The sequence below is a fragment of the Lycium barbarum genome, chromosome 11, assembly GCF_019175385.1.
Source record: "Lycium barbarum isolate Lr01 chromosome 11, ASM1917538v2, whole genome shotgun sequence".
Taxonomy (NCBI): domain Eukaryota; kingdom Viridiplantae; phylum Streptophyta; class Magnoliopsida; order Solanales; family Solanaceae; genus Lycium; species Lycium barbarum.
Genome location: NC_083347.1, coordinates 144,900 through 165,693, shown reverse-complemented (window position 1 = coordinate 165,693; position 20,794 = coordinate 144,900). Strand labels below are relative to the sequence as shown.

General features: G+C 35.9%; 2 protein-coding genes and 1 pseudogene across 3 annotated transcripts; 1 reads left to right on the top strand and 2 right to left on the bottom strand.

Annotated features, from left to right (window-relative positions):
• Window positions 1–546: 546 nt before the first annotated feature.
• Window positions 547–2,519, top strand: LOC132617376 (glyceraldehyde-3-phosphate dehydrogenase GAPCP2, chloroplastic-like; annotated as a pseudogene).
• An 821-nt stretch (window positions 2,520–3,340) lies between these two features.
• Window positions 3,341–15,417, bottom strand: LOC132620380 (uncharacterized). Of its 2 annotated transcripts, none has more exons than XM_060335042.1 (11): window positions 15,254–15,417; window positions 15,105–15,166; window positions 11,704–11,840; window positions 9,527–9,585; window positions 9,189–9,212; window positions 7,193–7,275; window positions 7,021–7,088; window positions 6,805–6,854; window positions 5,059–5,160; window positions 4,787–4,846; window positions 3,341–3,709 (listed from the first exon to the last, which is right to left on the bottom strand). In XM_060335042.1, the coding sequence occupies exons 1-11, from the start codon at window positions 15,254–15,256 to the stop codon at window positions 3,575–3,577; spliced, it is 783 nt and encodes a 260-aa protein (XP_060191025.1). In that variant the 5' UTR covers window positions 15,257–15,417; the 3' UTR covers window positions 3,341–3,574. The 2 variants fall into 2 exon arrangements, with proteins under 2 accessions (XP_060191025.1, XP_060191026.1); XM_060335043.1 differs by having other exon boundaries at window positions 7,021–7,085.
• A 3,379-nt stretch (window positions 15,418–18,796) lies between these two features.
• Window positions 18,797–20,573, bottom strand: LOC132617374 (zinc transporter 1-like). Its single transcript, XM_060332367.1, has 3 exons — window positions 19,929–20,573; window positions 19,617–19,762; window positions 18,797–19,343 (listed from the first exon to the last, which is right to left on the bottom strand). The coding sequence occupies exons 1-3, from the start codon at window positions 20,571–20,573 to the stop codon at window positions 19,040–19,042; spliced, it is 1,095 nt and encodes a 364-aa protein (XP_060188350.1). The 3' UTR covers window positions 18,797–19,039.
• Window positions 20,574–20,794: the final 221 nt, after the last annotated feature.

Here is a 20,794-nt window from a genome sequence, read left to right as displayed (position 1 = left end):
TGAGGCCCATGGGCTCACTGCTATAAATAGGGTATATCCTCCTCCCTCAAGGGGGTTGGCTCATCTTTTTACTTTCAAGAACGTTTGTAACACAAAATACATATATACAAATCTTGCTCTCCAAATACAGATTCGGTCCATTGCAAATCTTGTCATTTACGTTATATTTCTTCAATCGACTCGTTACATGCGCATATATCCGGTATTTGCACCTGTCATTCGTCTATAAACAAGCATTCATATCACCTCTTTGTGATTCATATTGAGACTCAAGCACATATCCTATACCCACATATAAATTCAATTGGTTACCAAATTCGGGGTAAACAATACTAATATACATGTTCAAACTGGCAGGTTTTGGCCGCATTGGGAGACTAGTGTTACGAGTTGCAACATCTAGGGATGATATTCATGTAGTGGCAGTCAATGACCCATTTATTGATGCTAAGTAAATGGTAAAAATATACTACATGAAGCTACAGAGTTTTGTTCTGCATTAAAGCAGGTTTTGTTCTGCCCTTCTAAAGGAAATATTGCATCCTTATGGAAGTTGCTGTTGTGATTACTAATGAGGAGTTTGGTATTGTTGAGGGTTTAATGACAACTGTGCATGCACCTACAGGTCTGTCTCTCTTTCTTATACATATATAACTCTTCTTGTTTTCATTTTTCCTTTTCTGAAAATGCAAGTTGCTATCTTCAGCAACACAAAAGACTGTTGATGGTCCTTCCATGAAGGATTGGCGAGGAGGCCGTGGTGCCGGGCAGAACATTATCCCTGGTTCAACTGGCGATGCAAAGGTACTTAATAGATACAGGAGAGCTGTATTTGCTGCTCTTTTTCTCTCTCTCGTTTTGGGTGGTGTATGTTAGTTGTGATGTAATAGTATCAGGCCATTTGAATGGTAGGCTGTCGGAAAGGCTCTTCCTGAACTTAATGGAAAGCTCACTGGAATGGCTTTTCGTGTTCCAACACCTAATGTCTCTGTTGTGGACTTGTCGGCTAGAGAAGAGTGTTTCATAAGGTGATGTGAAAGAAGCCATAAAGTATGCCTGCCTTCCACAGCTGTACTATAAATTTACGACTCCGCCTGCAGTTTAACTTGGCTGCTTTGTCTTAATTTGGTGCTTATTCTTTGCCATCAGAGGGTTCACTGAAGGGCATTTTAGGTTACGCTGATGAGGATGTTGCCTCAAATGATTTTGTCAGTGACTCCAGGTAGATTTGCACATTGTTCTCTCTCAACCTCAAACACACTTGAAATAGCATCGAAGTAGTTCTTGGTTAAATTTATGTAAGACGCATGTAGCAATATCTACACTAGAACAAGTTGATGTGAAAAAATATATTGAACTTGAACAAGGAGAAAAAATTTAATGAGATTACTGTGAATCTGCCATTCCTTTGGACAGCACGAACGTATGAGAAGTACTAGAGGGTAACCACTCTTAATAGGATTTTAATTGTGAGGGTACGTTGCAAATAGAGTTAATTTTTGGACCATGTACGAATGAATAAATGTTGCGTTTGATTAGACAGGATATGACACAGCTTCAGCTGACTGAGGACATCCTTATATAGGAAGATTTGGAGGTCGAGAATTAGGTATTAGATTTTTTTTTATAGCGACGTCAGATGTGTTGAGAGACCGAGGGGGGGGGGGGGGGGTGTATAGCTTTTCCATCTCCTTCTCTCCTTGCCTTAGTAGTAGTATTTTGGTATCGTGTAAATCTTTAACATTTTGTGTATAGTACGATGTGTTGCTTCATTTGTTTGGTCTCTTGGTATATTGTTGTCTTATTTCTCTTGCAACCCTGGATTGACTTCGTTTCTTTTGAGCCAGGGGTCTATCGGAAACAACCTCTCCACCCCATAAAGGTTGAGATAAGATTTGCGTACATCTTAACCTCCCCAGACCCCACTCGTGGGATTACACTGGGTATGTTGCTGTTGTTGTTGTCGTCGTCAAGCATATTTGATGCCAAAGCTGGGATTGGCCTGAGTGAATCCTTCATGAAGCTTGTATCCTGGTATGACAATGAGTGAGCTTACATGTATGCTCTTTTTCTTTGAACCAGCAAATCCCCGCTCCCTTGCAGCCGCGATCCCCAATTCCGAGAAAGAAAAATTAGTTGGAAATAAAAAAATGCAGAGAAACTTATTGTAAAATTATTCTCCTGGACATGTTTATTCTGCAGTAATCGAGTGTAGGACCTTATAGAGCACGTGGCATTGGTTGCAGCGACCAAATGAAATACAGGAATAAAAGCCAGTTGATGTCGCAATATTTAGTGCAAACAACAGTTGTATTTGACATAGCTATGTAGTGTGTTAACGCACCGTCTTGGTTAGGATAGCTTTCAATTCAGAGTGCAATTGGGTTCAAAATAATGAAGAGAATACGTGAATGATTGAATAGGTATATCCATTTTGATTATACTTTTCGTTTCATCAGAATGCAGAGTTGATTGGTTAAATACATGCATATTAGCCTCCACTCTCATAAAGAGTCACCTTCCACCTGATAAGTTTTAACTTTTAGTTATTAGGATTGCCTTGGGTGGCCCTTTCATTCTGCCTGGCTCTGCTCCAGAGAAGCAGTACAGCATATTCTTCTCTTCCTGGACATCGTTTGTTGTTGTCATGGCGAAGGTCAGACAATACTGCTTGCTTGTGTACCCGTCAGCTGAAAAGAGGGACCAGGAGATTCAATTCTCCGAGGATCTCTAAACTTTGGCACTTTAACTTGCTCTATATACTTCTTTTTGGTGCTCTGTATGTAGAACGAGTTCTCGGCCTGCACTTGTGGTGATTGCCCAATGAGAGTGGCGGTGCCTCGCCAAATTGTAAGCAACTGGTTCGAGAAATGGGAAAAAGAACTTGTATTTCATGTATAGGTAATTCTGGTATCTACCTTACAAGTCCTTAAGATTAAAGCATTTAACATTAAAATTGGTATTATTATTGGGAGAATCACATGGCAATAATATTATTATTGGGAGAATATGCATTCATTACTTTGAAGAGAGATATTAGGAGAGTATTTCAGAATTTGACCGGCAAGTATTCTTACCAAGGAGGTGGCAGTTGATACACATGAGGCTTCGCAAGGTCAAACAAGCCGAAGGGCAACGCCGACCATTACTCACAACTCCTAAGCAGAGTTTGGAGCAGGTAATGTCATTCAAACACCATATTCCGCATTGGAGAGGTACCTAGTGATACGGGTAGCAACTCATTTCCTTTTTGTTGCTTTCTTTTTTGGATGATCAACCAGAGGAGACAAATAACAGACTGTGGAAGTTAGCATGAGATTCTTACATTGTTAGACAAGTGTCAGGAAATAACATAGGCTCCTCCATTTTTTGCTTCTCCTGGGGCTCAAATGATTGGCTCCCATGTACAAGTGTTTAATTTGTCCAAGAAATCCAAATCAAGTCAACAATAACTTTGCATTTAGAGTAGTCCTTTCCTCGCATACTTTGTACATGAATTTGTTCTTGAAAACTGGAAACAGTACAAACACCAAACAATAATGTTACAAAGGACGGTAGCAACTGCAGCAAAACATCAGCATTTCTGGCTCCAATCACTCATTTGACCAATTTGGACAATACCATTTTCAGTCAAGTACTCAACAAATTCATCTATAAGATATGGCCAAGCTCCTTCAGCATCATAATTTGATAATGCAGGGTCCACATTCTGCATTGATAATCACAAATGTCAATTTACGTAATATATACTGATGTAAAACTCCAAAAATTTCGCCCTTGAGGTATTTTTTTTCCCCTTTAATTCGTTTTATTAATTATTATTGTCTTAAAGATCATTTTTTTTAATAAATTCCTTATGTTGTATGACCTATTTTTTTTTATTCTGCTCTTCAAATAAATTGTTTAGAGAGGGTTTCTTAATTTATTAGCGAGAAATTGAGGTAATTTTTCCTTTAATTGTTCCATGGTTTAAAGATTATTGGGAAAAAAAATTTGTTCTTTTTTTACTCCTGTTTTAATGTATGTGAACTCATATGACTTAGCACGGAATTTAAGAAAGTAGAGAAAGACTTTTAAACTTGTGGTGTTAAATGAGTCGCATATATTTTGTGTGGCGGTTAATCATTGCATAAAGATAAATTATTTCTAAATATAGAAAAAGATCATTCCTTTTGACACAGACTATTAAGAAAATAGGTCATAAATTGAAACAAAGGGGGTATATCTTATGTCGTATGTCCTAAATTGTTGATTTTGTTCTTCGAATAAATAGTTTGGAGAAATACTTTTGTGTGGTTCTTTTGGCTGTAGGTCTGATTCCTCTTTTTTTTTTCTTTTTTTTTTCTTGTGAATATTTTTGTTGAATTTTGGTTAATGTTGGGTCTAGGTATCCTTGGTTCCTTTTTCATGGAGGACCCATTAAAAAGATGAAATTTTTAGCATTTTTAGCATTTTGTCTCAATGTTTTCAAAATTTGTTGTGGGGTTGGACTGGAATTAAAAAGGAATTTTTTATTTTTTTTTGAATATTTGTTGAATTCTGGTTATTGTCAGGTCCAGGTATCGCTGAGGGTCTATCGGAAACAGCCTCTCTACCCCTCAAAAGGTAGAGGTAAGGTCTGCGTACATCTTACCCTCCCCAGACCCCACTTGTGGGATTACACTGGGTATGTTGTTGTTGTTGTTGTTATACTGATGTAAAACTTTTAACATAAAGACAGCAGCGAGAGATGGAAAGTGGGTGAGTTCAAAAGGTAAAACGCTAAAGTAGATGAAGAGTAACTTACCCTTGCAAATTCCAGTAGCTGAGACCAAGTATCCCGTGAAATAGCCTTGTTGTGCCTTGCCTGAATTACATGGCAGATCAAAATAAGGAGTAGAGATGAGTTACAGCTTCCTCTTTAAGCCTATAATCACTTCGAAGAGCAGATTAGTTTAAGTTGGTGGCAATAAAGACCAAAGGTGAAGAGAGAGAAATCATTTAGAGACATGTACGTGACGCAAACAGAAACCAGTGAAGAAATATACAAAATTCAGCACTTCTTGTTCTTTCAACAACCTGTAGAAATTGACACCAATGATCAACCAATGGCCACTGCTTTTCTGCAAACAGCAACTGCCACATCCCAATAGCCGTGTCCAAGGCCAATGATTTCTGACCCTGAAATTTAAGAAGACGACGTAAGTGTGTCTGAATCACTTTCTTAGTGCTTTTGTTACATCAATAATACCTCACCATTATCAAAAAAAAATACATTGAGGTTCATATCTAAAAATGACAATTGTACTCCACTCCCTTCCAATAAAAAAAGTAAGATTACAAAGGCAAACTGGAGAAACTTCAGAACTTCCCCTCCCAAAACCATGACTAACAATTTAGACATTATCTAGATATTGAGAGCTTCCTGGTTTAAGAAAGCAGTATGTATAACTAATACAAAGCAAAGAAGAGCAGAAAACATAAATAGCTGCTGCAAATTGGATTTAAAAAGTTTCATTTTGCAGTTTTGATCATCTCAGCTATCTGTAAAGAGTTGTTTTAACTTTATACAGTTTCTTTCTTTACGCATATGACTGCAAACATGAGCACTTTTGTAAGCATCTCTTGACTGATCAATAGTTGTTTTCCATTTCCCCCTATATCATCATTAAGATAAAGAGAAAAATTCATAGACAGGCAGCACTATTCCTCATATATTAAACCTGCAAATCTCATGTCCCAGCATATACCTCATTGCATATCACATCACCCAGAATTGAAATATGTTACGTAGAATAAACATCTTCACAAAGCAAAAACAAAAGTGGGTTAAAATGACAAGGTATGGGACACATCTGCTAAACTTGGATACCTATCCAGCTTCTCCTGCCAAAAAACATTGGAAAAAGAATTTACAGATAATCCATCCAGGGCTCCAATTACTAACTTCAGATGACATTAAAAAGATAACTATCAGTTTCTGTCTTCTGAATTCTGCCAAGTATTAATGAGTTTTTCATCCAAGAGCTTAAGGGAATGATAGTTGAGTAACCAAACCTTTATACTTTTTCTTGGTTTACTAGTAGGACATGATCTTTAAATTTTACCAAAAGTCATTTTTCGCCGTTGCTTTGTCTTGGGCTGGCATGCACTGATAACATTTAAAACTTTTAAGGCACTACATTGTCTCAAAAAAAAAAAAAACTTTTAAGGCACTTTCAAAGAAGTAGATCTTATTTTGGGACTTTTCTCACAAAAAGAAGGAAAAAGAAAATAAAGAACTATTAAAGCCATGTGTGTTAATGACAATTTTCCTTTGGAATTCAAAACCATTGGAGAATTGTGACAGCCTTAAAAAGATGGTTGGTTCGTTTTAGATTCTCTTATGCCTCTGACCCCGCATCAAGAGTTAAAAGCAATCATACCTAAAGATGCTTGGTACAAACTAAGATGCCTAAGTAGCTTTTGCAATACGACTATTCATTTATTAGACTAAGTAGTATACAGGCTTAAATACCTCCAGTATTGTGGTACAAAATTAAGAAACTTAGATTGGATGTTGGTTTTAACTGAAAACAGGAAAAAGAAAAGAAAAGGAAAAACTTTAAAATGGTCATTAAACAAGTGACTAGTTGCTGTTTCCTAGACACCATTATCAGTATCACAGGTATTTAACAAAATGAAATGAATGCACAAAAGAGGGACTAAAAAAGGAAGGGAAATGAATGAATAAATATTCTTAATTCATATTGATCAATTCGAACAAGCAAAACACAAAAGGCCTTTGAATTAGCAAGGGAAAGGTGAGTGATCAGGAAGACAAACCTTCTCCTTTGCCCAGCTGAAAGCAAAGTTGTAAATCTCTCGGAATTTATCTGAACAAAGTAAATAAAAAATTAGAAGTCAGGAACTTTTCATCTGATTAAATCAAATCAAATGTTCAAAGAGCCTGTATCCAGATTTAGAGTTGATTTAAGAAATTATTAAAAAAAGGCAAAAACTTCTTTGACAACACAAGGAGAGTTCCATGTCATCACATACGTTCATCTCTCATCTCTGAACGCATAAATGGCAACTTTTCTCTGAGCTTGTCCAATGAATCTATTCTGCTATTCAGGAGACAGGTTTCATTAGATCAAACATTTAACATTTGTAGTTGAGAGAGTAAAAAAGATAATATTATAGAAGTCCACAGGTCTTAACCTAGGCTTACCCGAGAGATTGTAATCCACCAATGAACTCCTGCTTTGAGAATTCACACATGGTTGCAGCTTTCATGTGCCATGAAAGAACCAACTGTAATTGAATTCAATCTTTTATGTCAATCAAATATCAGGCAACTCCTAAAAAAAAAAAAAAAAAAAATATCCCTTTTATCTTTCTCTGCTTTTCTTACTTATTTGGAATAGGCGAGACAATTACTTTTTTTTAATAAGGTAAGTATTTTATTAACAAATGGGGAAGTCCCCGTATACCAAAAGAAGAGAATCTACACCAAAATATGATTCTCAACAAAAGAGATCCAATCCGTGTCAATGGTTTTCAAAAAACCGACCTAACCGTACCGATTTTTAGGTTTCTTTTAATAAAACCAACGGTATTTATATAAATTTATAATTGTACCGAATAATTAGGTTGATTTTTAATTTTATAAAAATACCGAACTGTACCGAATAAGTTTATATGTGTAAAATATATTTTATATATTAAATTTAAATGTAATAAAATATTAAAAAAATTGCCTTGGGTTCGGGATGATGAAAACGACCACAAGCTGGCAACATAATTAGCCCCTAAAGTTCCAACTCTGAAACCTATTATAATGCTCGTATTGAAATTAAGTTAGTTCTAGCATCTCGAGTAGTAACTAGTTGTAAGCTACAAGGTATTCCAACGTTCTTGATAGAAAGCTACAAAGTATTAGATATCTTTTCTCGTATGATTTTAAATTTCTCTTATTGAATACTTAATCTTAGTAGACTCGGTTCTTGAGTCTCATCTTGACTTTTTCCCCCTCGTGCGATCTAAATTATACTTTTTGTCTTTGCTTAACACTGTTTTACAGTAATTTTACACTACCGTAAAATAGTAGAATCAATCTTTATTCTTGTCGTCTTTCATGTTTTCGTGAATTAATAACTTCTAAACAGTAAAAATGCCTAGAGAGTTCTTGCCAAAGTCCTATACAAGTATGTATATCGTGCTTCAACTTTTACTAGTGATTATATATAACACGATCTTCTTTTTCTAAAAAACAATACGGAAAATTAACCAAACCGTGCCTATACCAAAGAGAAACCGAGATGATGGGATAGTTTCGAAAAGTCTAATTTTGGTTCTACAAAATAAAACCAACCGAAAAATTGGTATGGTAATAAATTTTCTAAAATAACTACTCGAACCGTACCATTGACACCACTAAATCCTCTATACAAATAGGGACCTCATAAGTACACTAAAAGGAAGCTAGAATAACACACTACTTTGCAACTTTACAAAACCTTGCTCCACCCCTTCAAATGCCCTCCTATTTCTCTCTTTCCAAATGACCCACATGATTGCTAAAGGGGTGACACTCCATGCCCTTGATCTTCTCTGCCCCCTCCTCTGATTCCAACTATGCATAGCCTCTTTCATTGTGCCCGGCATCACCCTATTCATCGGAGGAAAATTACTCTAGGGGTAATTCTTCTTCTTAAGATTATTATTTGTTGTTGTTATTATAATTACTATACTATCATTACTTCACTATTACAATTGTTATTATAATTACTATTGTAGTTGTTGTCATTGCTATTATTATCTTCAATCTTTGAAGCTCTTATACTTGCATAAATTATAGCAAAACAGAAATTTAAAACATATCTATTAAGTGAAAGATCACCATCTTCATTAAAAAAAAAAATGGTTGTTTGGCTTCAATTTTACTGCAATACCATCTTTTTGTTTGTGAAGTCATCAGAAATCGGGAACAAGTATCGGGTTTGATAAGGCAAGGACAATTGTATCACCTTAAAATTTAATAGCAATATGGCCAACTGTAAAAGTATAATCAATGGTAGTTTCTTCAGTGCTATTACTTCTTCAGAATAATTCTATTGATAAACATCTTCTTTGAGCCAAATCCTCCCTCCAAAATGAATCCTTAAAAGGGAATGGAGAGATAGAAATAGGAAATTAGACGAGAGGGTAAAGTTAATAGCACATACCATAACTATATCCTGAGGATCAACCTGACAATAAATCAAAAGAGTTAAAATGTACTCAAGCGTAATAAGAAATAAACTTAACAGAAAATAGGTAGAAGATGCTAAACGTGCAATATACCTACACATCATTATGTTAAAAAACTTGAAATTTAGAACAAGTTTAAAAGGAAAAATTATACAACAAACTAAAACCACAAAAAATACTTAATAGAATTTGTCTGAAAACTGTAACAATATAATAAGTGGCCTTCTTGGTTTCAGTCAAAAGGTCCATCATGATGGTGGTGTGTGAGGCTTCGGCCCTCAACTCATTAGATTAACCAACTAGACTAACCCACCTGAATGTCATTGCAGAGGAGGCTAATACCATCAGCCAAAATCATGTCAGAATATGGGTCTGCAAAAGAAAAGAATGTCCATCACAAAAATGATAATTAGTAAGAAATGCAAGATGAAACACAAACCACATGTTCCGTGATAGTCACATGTAAAATATGCATGTGAATGCAAATAGTCTACTTTAAATTCAAATAACATTAGTAAACTCTAGGCTGTTCTGTTTACAGTCATACAGCTTTATATCTAGCAAATAGTGTCCGTTTTCCAAATTTGTTCTCAAAAATGCTTAGTGAAGGTCAAAATCTACGTACTTGATTGGTAGTTATAAGGCTAAAATTGCTTTCCCTTAATTTCTACACTAGGGAACATATACAAAATCCACATAAGGGGGCAACCCATTCCCAACAAAAAGAACCCCAATCCCTCATTACTGCTCATCTTTCCACTGACCAACACCCCTCCGCTTCTTCTTGGTGCAAACCCTTCTCTTATTCCGGACACCAGCATCAGCTCCTTGTCCCCTTCTTCAGCCCCAAGCACCCCCAAAAACCAACACCCACTTCCTCTTTCCCCCTAGGATATCTCGATACCTTTGTTAGTGCGACTTGTCGGACATATTGGGTAATATGGTATTCCTCCGTTCTCTCCCCCGATCAAGATAAAGCTAATGCTATCAGCTGAATTTTACACCTAATTTTTATTGCTACACTCTTATTGAACTAGATATTGTGCTTTGGATGCTATTGTTTAATTGAAGTTTCTACTCAAAGACTAATAGGGGTGGCAAATGGTCGGTTTGGGTCAATAAACGAGTGATTACCCAACCTTGCCCAACATCTACTTGGGCTAAGATGGGCGGGGTCAAGATGGGCTAGAAATTAGGAAAATAATTAAGTTACGATTTTTAATTTCTTTTTTCCAATTTTACCATTAATAGGACTAGATCTATTTCAAAAGTAAGATACAAATTGTCATAAAATATTTTTTATACTTTAATCTATAATCTGTATAATATCCGTTATTTACGAGGAAGTTAGAATTTATTGAGGTAATGATAAAAAAGTTATTAAAGAGGTGGCCTACATGTTATGCATGTTCGACTAAAAAATTTTTACACCAAAAACTTCAAGTAAATATTTAGATAGTCTAGATGGATGATAGAATAACATATCCAAACATGATTGGAAGGAAGTATAACATTTATTGGGATTGAAATTGGTATGCATGTGTTGGGTTGAGCTCTAATTATTGGGATTGAAGTTTGAAAAGTGACAAGTTCAGTTTGGGCTGCTTCATGGGTTGCGTTTGGGCTAGCTGTTGTCATGGGTTAAGATTGGGTTGTGCCTAAACATAATCCATTTTTAATGTAGCCCATGCCCAACCCATTAAAACTTGGAGGGGTTGGGACAGGTCATATGGGTTTGGACTGAATTTGTCACCCCTGGTTGCAAGCATGGTTATGTTAAATGTCACTTTGTGCCACTTTGTCTGGGTTTCTAAAGCAAATGCAGAACCCTCATATCAAAATAATAATAAGGCATTCTAGGACTTCTATGGGGAGGATTTTATTTTTTTTGAGTTAGGTAAATAGGATTACCATTCATTATTTCTTCAAGAATGATAAATAGACATTGGGCCTAATTCAACCCCAAAAGTCAGTTCATGAGGCGAGGATTGCACAAGACCATATAATGAGACCAAGGATCCCTTATCCCACCAATGCGGGATCCCCCCCCGCCCCCGCGCCCGGGACTGGACATTTGGAGAGTGGACAATATAAGACCCCGCGGGGTGGGGGGGTTGCATAAGATCATATAAAGAGATCAACGATCCCTTATCACCGATGTGGGATAACAAACACTTTTTCATTTAATTATTATTTTGTAACTCAAACAATTTTTAATAATATTTATGTGACTACAGTATTTTATTTTATTTTTGAAACTGCTAACTAATGTGAATATTTTCACTCATTGACATGATAGTGTACACATGCAACATGTGTGCACAAAAACTAATATTGAATAAAAGAACAAAGTCGAATCAGAATAGCAAAAATCTTTTTTGTTTCTTGACAGCACATATCAAGACTTCACGATATCAAAAGAGCAAGCAAATAAATTGCAAAACCAAAAAGTGGTATCTAGTTAAGAAAGATGTATGATACTAAGCTTGCCTTTGTATCTATTGTAAAGCTCCTCCAACCGCCTTGTATCAGCAGATGACTTGACTTGTGACTGGCTGTAAAATATATCAAATGCTCCTTCAAGATTCCAATCACTGGCCTTCAAAGCCTGAAGAGCAACTTTTTCACTGTGTACAAATAGGATGATTGGAGAGTTATCACTATGTAGTACACAACTATTGCAACTTAATCCACAGAACTTTTGGAAATTAAAAATTTTAAACTGCTCAAGCATAAATGACTTCAATGTTTCCCAAGGAATCCAGTGACGAGCAACTGTCTTTCAGGATTGGGAATGGAAATTCAGTAAAATTTTGGAAGGATAGATGGCTCAACAATCAACCACTTAGTATTTCACATCCTCTTGCCTACAGAATAGCTTCTGATCCAAACTCTTCAGTGGCTCAAAATAGAGAAGATGGAATATGGGCACCTCACTTTAGGAGGAACATTCAGGATTGGGAGGTTGATGAACTCACTGATATTTTCAGAGTTCTGGAAGGGGCCCCAATGTCTCCACAATTACCAGATAGCATAAAATGAGGCAGGTCTGAAAAAGGTATCTACACAGTGAAGGAAGGCTACAACAAATTATGCTCCTCTAATGATAGGACAGACCTCTGGCCCTGGAAATTACTTTGTAAGACTAGACTGCCTCCTAAGATTAAGTGTTTCACCTGGACTACCCTCAGAAATGCTATCCTTACAGCGGACAACTTAAATAGGAGGAAGTTTGAGCTAGTTAACAGATGCTACATGTGTCACAATAGTTTGGAGACAGTGAATCATTTGTTCCTACACTGTTCAGAGGCAGCAACTCTATGGAATATGTTCATCTCAATCTCTGGTCAACTGGTCTATTCCTCAGAATGTCAAAGAAGCAGTGGAAAGTTGGAACCTAAAAGAAGTTGATAGTTCCATCAAGAAGACCTGGCAGATGATTCCTGCATGTATCTTTTGGAGTATTTGGAAGGAAAGGAATCACAGATGTTTTGATGGTATCTCAACTCCAAGCAGTAGTTTAAAATCTTTCTGTCTTTTTAATCTTTTCAGTTGGAGCAATCAATCCCCTGTAAATGACATATTATCCCTTTTAGACTTCATTAGCTCCATCAATATGGCTTAGAGACCATATTTCTGCTTTCTGGTTAACTCCCTGATTTAGAATTGAAGTTTTTGTTCTCAGGAGTTAACCATGATTCTTTTGTGTATGTAACTTGCATCTACTTGATGCCTTCCTAATACAACATCTTATTTCATCAAAAAAAAAAAAAAAAAATGACGAATAAACACTTCCAGAATTTAGATATTTAAAGTTGACAGGATTATGAAAGTAACAATCCTCCAACAAAAATCAACCACTTTAAACTTTAAAGTTAAATTAAAAACTACGTATGATTTTCCACACAAGCTCAATAGTTCAAGTGGGGTGTTACACAGATTTATAAACTAAAATGAAGGATGAAATTCATAACTTGTAAAATACAGCAACAACATACCCAGTGTAATCCCACAAGTGGAGTCTCGGAAGGGTAGGATGTACACAGACCTTACCCCTGCCTTCGTGGGCAGAGAGGCTATTTCTGAAAGACCCTCGACTCAAAAGGAAAAAAGAAAAGAAATGAAAGGAAAATAAAAGAAAGAAATTCGACGCAGATTCAAAAAATATGACAGCAAAGTAACAAGATATAAAGCAAAGGCGCAACCGATAGGAATACACATCGAAGAATAGAAATTACGCAATTACTATATAAGACTACTAATAAGCCCCTACCTCTCCCACCTAAAGTGTGATACCACTCGGCTACTTACTACCCTTCTACCATAATTCTCGACCGCCACACCTTCCTATTTAGGGTCATGTCCTGAAGTTGTGCCATGTCATGTCTAATCACTTCACCAGTTCTTCCGGGGCGAAAAAGAATAACATCAAGGAACTTTATCTTCTATTATGTGGACCAATTAAACGATGCTAAACCTTTCTTGGCATTCCAAAATTTATATCTAGTATTTGCAAAAATGCTAGGTGATTTTCAAGCCTTGGTGGACAAAGTTACCCGATGCCTTTGCAAATGAAAGGTAGTGGTACCCGTGGAATTAGCCGAAGTGCGTGCGATTTGGTCCGGACAACACAATGTGTGTGTATATACACACACAGTGTGTGTGTTTGTGAAGTTAATCCTTTTACAATTTCTTCGTACTAAGAATGGTTAATGGGTGATGGAATTGCACTCTTATTTTACTTAGCTTCAGTTCTTAGATACATTAATGTTCAAACTAGGATTTAAATACTTTTCCAACACTTCAAATTAGCGTGCTTGCATTTTTATCAGCTCTTTTCACTGTCATCAAGGACCCGCTTTTGGGTGTAACTGTTTCACACCACCAGCAATAACTTGATGCTGGTTTTCATGTATAAAATTCTCTAACTTATCAGAAAGTTAGTGTGCCCTTCTGTGTCTTGCCTAATTAGCTGAGTCATATTTGTCTAAAAGCTCATATCTTCAACACTAAAAACAATAAGAGAAACTTTTCTAGCTTTGGGCACCAAAGAGAACCAAAGAAATTGCTTCATCAAAAGGACACGGTATGTTTCTTAAAAAATTAACGCCGTTGCTATAAAACTTGGGTGCCAAAACTTTGCTAGCTTCAGGATCTTTAGAGTTATTGGAGTTACCGAGTTACCCTCTTATTGGGAAGTTTCAGAAATGAAAAAAGCAATAGTTGTGTCATCTATATGATATCTAATACAATCAATGGTCTGTAACACAAGCAACCACAGATGAAGGAGCATAAAATTAGCTTACTAACCAGGAGTTGCAACTAACTATGATACTTCAACTATGATGATTGTATCCACGATGTCTGTTTTGTACAGATTCTAATAGTTGTCTTGTGCCTTCAGCATAACGCCACCTAAGTACCTTGGTTAAGATTAGCCAACAATTGTTGACCCATCTCCGGAAGATAATCAAGTAATAATTTCTCACATGGAATGGTAGTGTTAGAACCTAATTTCGAGCATAAATCCTGGGCCATGTTATTTAGAGCAGGAAGGAGAAAGTGGGAATCCGTTATACGGAACAACACTTAATTTATTTATTCATTTCCATGATAAGCTTCTAATGTTATTGGCATAGAATATGGAAGTCGGTTGTGCAAAGTTTGTTTGTTGATACAAGCAATATGATTGGTATCTGTTGTTTGCTCTGCAAGGCAGTCAGAGCCAAGCAGCTTTTAGGAAAGAGACGTGATGAAGCACAAAAGTAGTGCCGAGAAGTAGTAAGAATTGTGCCGCAGACAAACTACAATAAATGCTTACATATCAGTTTCCATCTAGACGTGTTTTTCCCCAAACGGGATGAATAAATGAAGTAGGTTGTCTGAGGTACCTTGCGCCAGTAATGGTGATAAACTGCTGAACTTTGTCCCGGCGGCCTATTCCTAGCTTGTTCTGCAAATAAGCACAGACTCAGCAAATATATATATATATATATAAATAGAGAAGAGAATTGAATTGAATTGAATAAGCAGCGCTGACCATGTTTTCGAGAAAGCAACGATCCTTTTTGGGGGTTGGGAGAGATTGGTGTTGCTAGGGTTTCGTCAATCTCCCCCTCTATCGACGCCCCCGCTAGCTACCTACTTTCCTTTTTCTTTTCCTCTCATGTAAAGGGGTCCACCACTCCAAACCCTCTTTTTCCTTTTTGTTTCTCTTCATTAATAATTCGAATGTGTTGTTGAATTTGCATTTGTCCAAACACAATTTTGTTCTATCTGAAATGATTTTTGTGTTTTGACAACACATCTTATGAGATTTGATTTCATGCATTTTTCTCAAGAGAATTTCATTTCATTTTATCTATTTCAAGCCTCCAATGTTGAATTTTTATTGCAATTTTTTTATGAGACTGAGATTTTACATTTATTAGAAGTAGACCAAATCAATCTCAACTAAAACAAAAATTTTAAAAATGCAATTACGAACATTAGTAGAATATTCAGATCCTACTCAAGAGAATCTAATTCAAAAAAAAAAAAAAAGGAAAAAAATTGTAAAAATTCATATCTGATGTAATACAATACATTAATATTGTTACTAAATCGACTCATACTTGTCTTTGGCCTTAACAAACTACTCTGGACCCAAGAGCTTTGAACCTGGTCAAAATCTTGACACAATAAATTTCCCGCGTCAAACTATTTCTAGACATGGTAAACTTTTACTATATTATTTCTAGACATGGTAAACTTTTACTATATTTTAAAATTACTCTCTTTTATACTTTAACTAAAATTTATTTCTTAGAGCTTTCTAGAAATATTTGAAATTTTAGTATGGTTGGTGAGTAATATGTCAAGAGTTCATAGGAAATAAAAGGATGGTTTATGTATTGCCAGACGTGTCTCTAATTTTTGCAGCGAACCCAATGGTTAACCTGTCCCCTTCGTCCTCATTATCCGTTGGGCTCTTAGAGCAGTCCTCCCTCTCGCTCAAGTGACCTGCACCTCTTCTCTGCGTCAAGACCACACAAATCATTTTTACTCAAATGTGAGTTTATTAGCCCACATTTTTAATGAGGACCTTTTTTAATATCCACCAAATACCTCAATCACCACATTTACATAAACTTGTTTTTCCTTGCATTCATAAGAAAAAATAAAAAACTCGATTGAAATACATATGTTGAACTCTTTATTGCATTGGCTGGAATAATATATATTATGTTCAGATACATTTCGCCATAAGAGAATTTTAGAATTTGATAAATTTCTTAAGAATGGCGATTCTAAGAATTTGAGAAGATGGTAGACCAGTACCTTTAACTTAAGAATAAAAAAGTATTTAATTAATATGACAAATTATAAATAACATTCACGTTATTAAATCCATAGGTAATTTGTACTCACGCTTGACTTTGTGCTATAACTAACCAAAAGTAATGTACCATAACAATCTTTATAGAAAGATATAGGAAATTGTTGGTGAATATACCATAAATTACAGTTGAAAAACAAAATCAAAAAACGAAGAACAAAGTAAATAAATATTCTTCAGCCTAAGGTGCGGATATCTCGCTCTCTTTAAGGAGATTCAAGCTTACTGCGGTATAATCTTTACCGGTCCAGCAGTAATACTCTGACTTGTCCCCTCCAAGATATAAGCCCCTCAATATCGTGTGACTCAAACAACTCCAGACTAATTGAAGAGTCCAAAGCTCCGCCAAAAGAACATCTTCCCTCAACATAAGAAATTACTCTCTTTTGTAGTGAATTAGTTGGAGACTTACTCTCAACTCTCTCTTTCACTACACTAATCTCACTTCACAACATGTTCTCACACAAAACACAACATTTCTTTCATATTTTTTCTTCACACCAAAAGCTAAGGATAATTTCTATTTATAGGTGAGAAATTCATCATTGGAGTGAATGGGATGAGTAGTGGGGTAATAATGTGAGTAAATAGTGGAAAAATTATGATTTGGAAGTTATATGAGTGACAAGAAGAAAGCGGATGAATAATGAGTTAATAGAGAAAGGGTTACAAAGAACTTATGACCACATTCTTCCTCTTAAATGACCACTAACTGAATGTTGATAACTTTGGCACTTTAATAATATGTTTAATATCAAAATGCTAATAACTCAACAATAATCATTAGATAACACAAGACAATTGTGAACTTCAACACAAACATATATCGTAAAAGAATTATAATCGAGTTTGTACTTCAAAGTCAGAAATAGAGAATTTACTGGTAAAAACGTTCTCTCTTCCTTTATTGACTTAGTTGAACTTTGGGTACCGCGTGCTAAACCAAAAAATACAAATATAGCCAAGACTATATATATTTGCACGCAAGTTACAAGAGCAGCCCCTTTGTACTTAATTATGTACATACGTTCTCCTCCTAATGATAATGATATATGTAACTTAAAACCATTTTTTTTAAAAAAATGCTTCGTGGGAGCTTTTATAGATTTTTAACAGAAACAGATGTAAGAAAATCAGAGGACAAGTTGGGCGGTGCTCTTGTATGAAACCACATCTTCGCATTTGCTAAGCTCTCACCTGATGCTGTGATTACATAGCCGAGTTTCTTCACTCAGAGCCAACAACTACAAGGGAACTTTGCCTCTGCTTTCAGGTAGAGTCTTTAACTTTGTGCTTTAATTCCCGCTTATTAGCCATGTCTGATTGATGAGTCATTTTTTATCTTCCTTCAGCCCCATATCTAAACCCTCATTTGAAATCGTCTTTGCTTGTGCATCTTGTATGAAATTTCTACTGTGCGCCAACGTGTTCTTTGTAACTTAAACTCTTTTATCTTGTATAAAATGCTAAAGGAGTCAAACTAAAAATGTGCACTGAAATATATCAAGAACATAAGTAATTCAACACTTTGAATGAATGTACCTAATAAAACAAAAAAAGCAAAAGAACTATGGTCTAACAATGTTCTTCATACTCCTTATTAATTCTTCTTCAAGGATTATGTCACTTGATTTTATTTTGGAGAAAATTTGGAATACCTAATGATGTGAGCGGGTGTTTACTGATCAATTGATTGGTAAAATAGAGAAGGTGGCCAAAACAGTACAGGGAGGTGGCGCCAGCCACTAATTCTCTGATTTTAGTCTCACAGACAACCACATACAATTTGCAGTCGAAGTTTTTTTCAGTGCTGGCATTGTTGATTGAGGCAGGGGCTATCGGATAGTAATTTATTAGTCCGGAGAATAATACGGCAGAAGTTCAGTGGTGTAACTTTTTAAGTATTAGTCACTTTCTTATTACTAATATCCTACCAGCAGCTTGTTATATTTACTAGTGATTCTCCTTGTTCTATCCTAAACGACCAAGCATTACCTGGTAGTCTTAAGTTTATATCTTGATGAAAGTTGTTTAAACAACTGATAGTCAACTCATTTAGCCAAGAAAATTAGCTCTCTCAGCGATGACTAGAATGAACCTAATACAAGTCTCCTGGCTGATCAGCTGCTTTCAGATTGTAAACAAAAAAAGGATGTTGACATAGGCTGGTTTATATAACTTTGCTTCAACTCAATTACTTAAAGATGAAAATATAAGTATTTTGCTGGAAAAAAAATTACTGCTATTAATTAGCTGTTGAAATACCTGTTGATATATCTGATCACATGATTACATGGGAAAATAGGAATGCATGTACTAACTTTTTTTTAAAAAAAAAAAAAAGAACCATAAATTGCTCTTCCTGTCATTAAAACTTATGGAACTCTGTTTTTCCTTTATTCTCTTTCAAATCCATAAATTGCTAACTCCAAGAAGAAAGTGTGACATTCATGCCCATTTAGCCATCACAGACATGCACCCAACTCCAAGAAGAAGTGAAATATGTGCCCCACACTGAAGTCTGATATTACTTTGCATCCTTGGATTCATAAAATCTGATGCTAGCAGATCAACGAGGGCCATGTAAATTAAAATCCCAGAAGCAGCAGAATTCAGTATCCCTTCTACTATTAGAGCACTAGAGCTATGGGCATTATACACTCTTGATATTCCAATCCCAATTCCTACTGGAGTTGTGAGAGAAAAAAGAACTGCCATGATTGTGGTTGATATAGACTTGAATTTTGCCCGGAAATGCAACCAAGAGAGATGTATTGCGATATATAGTTGACGATGCTAACAATTAAAACTTTTTCGAGTCACTTATTTATATGCCAGCCATAAACTAATTGTGAGATTTATGTTATTGAATATTCTTTGATTATGTCAAACACCATAGTATATCAACCATCTTGTTGAAAAATGAAAAAAAAAATTACTAGGTACAAATTAAAGTACTTCATTTGATAACCAAATTAAACTACTTCTGGAGATCCTGTCGTGCTTGTTACAGAATAGTACCTGTGAAATGCAGCCTCCAAGCCCAATGCCTTCAAAGAATTGATGGAATGACAGAGCAACCAATAGAGGCTTTATCATTCCGGTATCTTGTGAAGCACCTAAGGAAACTCCAATTATTATGGAGTGGATCAGAATTCCTAGCTCCAAGACCTAAGCAGCAGTGATCACATAATCACGTGAGTTCATAATAATAAATGCTTATTTGTAGTGTAGTTGTTATAATTGATAGGACATATATATATACACATACATATAGTTTGGAAAAAGGTTACTTTTACCTAGCTCTCCGTGGCAGTAAATATCTACTTGAGCTTACCTGTGGTATGATACGATTTCGAATATTTTCAGATAGCTTCATCATTTCTCGATCAGATCTTATGGAAGTTGATCCGTGATTTTGAATGTGTATGTTACCAGCATGTTCATCCCTAGCAGAGGCAGCTTCCTCGTCTACAATATTGACCTGCTTAGGTATGTGAAAGCGCCTCTTTTGGTAAAAACTAGTCGCAAATGTATCAATCATCAAAGATCCAACAGATGTGAGCAAGGCAAAAAAACCTGCAAAAGGAAATTTCCCCCAAGGGTCCATGCCTTGTAGGCAAGGTGATGTCAGTATCTGAAATGCGTCAGGCAATATGTGGATGAAACCAGTGGATAGAATGACACCAGCAGCAAAGGCCTTGATCATGAAGAAAATATCATTTTCAGGCCTCAGTGCTTCAATTTTCCTTGCCAAAACTGGGAGGCTGGCCCCAATTGCACCAGCAATCAAAACTGAAAATATTGAAATAAGTTTGTATCTAAGGGATTCGCTACTGTTTCTGTTGTTTCCCTGTTGATCAACTTTGGTGTTCCAAGTGCATTCACCTGCGATTCCAGGCGGAAAGACTACTACGACAAGGCATGTTATGACTACAACTTTATGGCAGTAAGGATAAACTTGGACATTGTGGTTATCCATGTTGAGATGAAGCTAATTAAATAGATGGATCGAGGAGAAAAAGAAGCTAATTAAAATATGCCTGTGTAGGAAATCAAGCGCCAGGTTGTAAGTTGGGGGATCAGGTAGTGCAGATGCTTGTTTTTTTCAATAATAGGTGTGGGAATCCGTAGTCCAACTAAACAAAAGAAAATTTGAAAGGATATTTGGCATTGAGAGACAGAGGAAAGAGTTCATTTATA